Source organism: Etheostoma spectabile, chromosome 5 (assembly GCF_008692095.1).
Source record: "Etheostoma spectabile isolate EspeVRDwgs_2016 chromosome 5, UIUC_Espe_1.0, whole genome shotgun sequence".
Taxonomy (NCBI): Eukaryota; Metazoa; Chordata; class Actinopteri; order Perciformes; family Percidae; genus Etheostoma; species Etheostoma spectabile.
The window spans coordinates 13569607-13571142 of NC_045737.1; the positions used below are offsets into that span (position 1 = coordinate 13569607).

Here is a 1536-nt window from a genome sequence, read left to right on the forward strand (position 1 = left end):
ATATAAATACAATTGAATTGAATTGAATTAAATGGGGGGACTTCATGTTACCAATGCAACAAATAAAATTTCCCAAAAATAATCCCAATCCAAGCATACCTTGATACATACTGTAATTTACTGATTTATCTCAAGCTGTTATTTTACTTCAGCAACTTGAGGTCATCACCCCCTTCCAGCTCTACTTTAACCCAGACCTCATCATCAGAAGATACCAGGTAACATTTATGAGCTACAGTATATATGGCCCAACATGGCCTTATAGTGTGTTATTATATTTAATTGGTTTGTTTTATCTCTCTCTTTCTCAGATATGGCGCCTGATAACCAGCTTCCTCTTCTTTGGTTCTCTTGGATTCAGTTTCATGTTCAACATTATCTTTCTGTATCTTTTATCACAAAATGAATATCTCAGTGTATCTATGAAAACACTACAACAGTCCTTAACTAAAAGGAAGTTATCGGTACTGTCGGATGCTGGAGGAAGGCTGCTTCCGGGGAAGGACGGCGGATTTTGTTTTCATGTTCTTGTTTGGAGGAATCGCGATGACTGTATCCTTTCAGATGTTCAGCAAGAGAACAGTCTAAAGTTTTACTACAATGGTGCTTAAACTACCACTTGTGGTGTTCACAGCATGTAAAAGTTCAATTTAAACTCATCCTTCTTTCTTTTTTTCTTTCTTTCTAAGTCCCTGTCACTTTAAATAATCCACAAAACACACTGTAAAGAGTTTTAATTGGAAAATTTCTCTTAAAGAAATAATCTCCAGGAATTAAGGATGAAACTAAAGATTATTTTTTATTATTTTATTTGTTTTTTTTAACATTAATATGAGTTCTCCCAGCCTACCAATGGTCCCCCAGTGGCTAGAAATGGCAATGGGTATAAATTGAGCCGAGAGTATCCTGCTCTGCTTTTGAGAAAATGAAAGCTCAGCGATCTGGAATCTTGCCCCTTGTGAGATCATAAGGGGAAAGTCATGCTCGTTCTAATTCAATGGATTCCTGACATTGTTTTATTTTTCCAGTACCAATTCACAGTGGTGACAGAAAACTATCTGCAGGGTTAGATACCACAAGAGTTAAGAGAAAAAAAAAATTTTTTTTTGTAATTTTTATGAACTGAACCATAAGGTGAATACATTTTTTGTTTTAGTCCCTTCTGGCTAAAAGCATTTGAACCCAGCTACTGTACATGCACCCTGTCTCTTTTTGATGATGCTCTGCATTTTGTAGCCAGCAGCTCTTGTTCACATTCCAGGGTTAATGGTACAGTCCTGGGTCTGTTTACCACAGACGTCCCTCTGGGCTGCTGTGAAACCGTCAGTGTGCAGGTTTATGGTTTGTCTGGGGCTGTGTGCTTTTTTAAATGCAGGTCTAATTCTGCAGTTATATCAGGAAACTAAGATACTTAGGCTGGCTTTTATTGTGAAGGGTTTAGCGCTCATTAAACAATTTGCCAGAGGAAGGTCTGGATACTCGACACAGCATTCCGGGATTGGAAAAAAAACATGCTCTGGTTTATTGGCATTTCTT

General features: G+C 37.5%; 1 protein-coding gene across 1 annotated transcript in view; it reads left to right on the forward strand.

Annotated features, from left to right (window-relative positions):
• The window catches only part of LOC116689180 (derlin-2), a 6187-nt gene that overhangs the window by 2464 nt on the left and 2187 nt on the right, over positions 1 to 1536 (forward strand). Inside the window, exons 2-4 of the mRNA XM_032515601.1 lie at positions 153 to 218; positions 312 to 385; positions 459 to 552. Of these exons, the coding sequence (XP_032371492.1) occupies positions 153 to 218; positions 312 to 385; positions 459 to 552 (234 nt within the window). The remainder of the gene's footprint in view (positions 1 to 152; positions 219 to 311; positions 386 to 458; positions 553 to 1536) is intronic.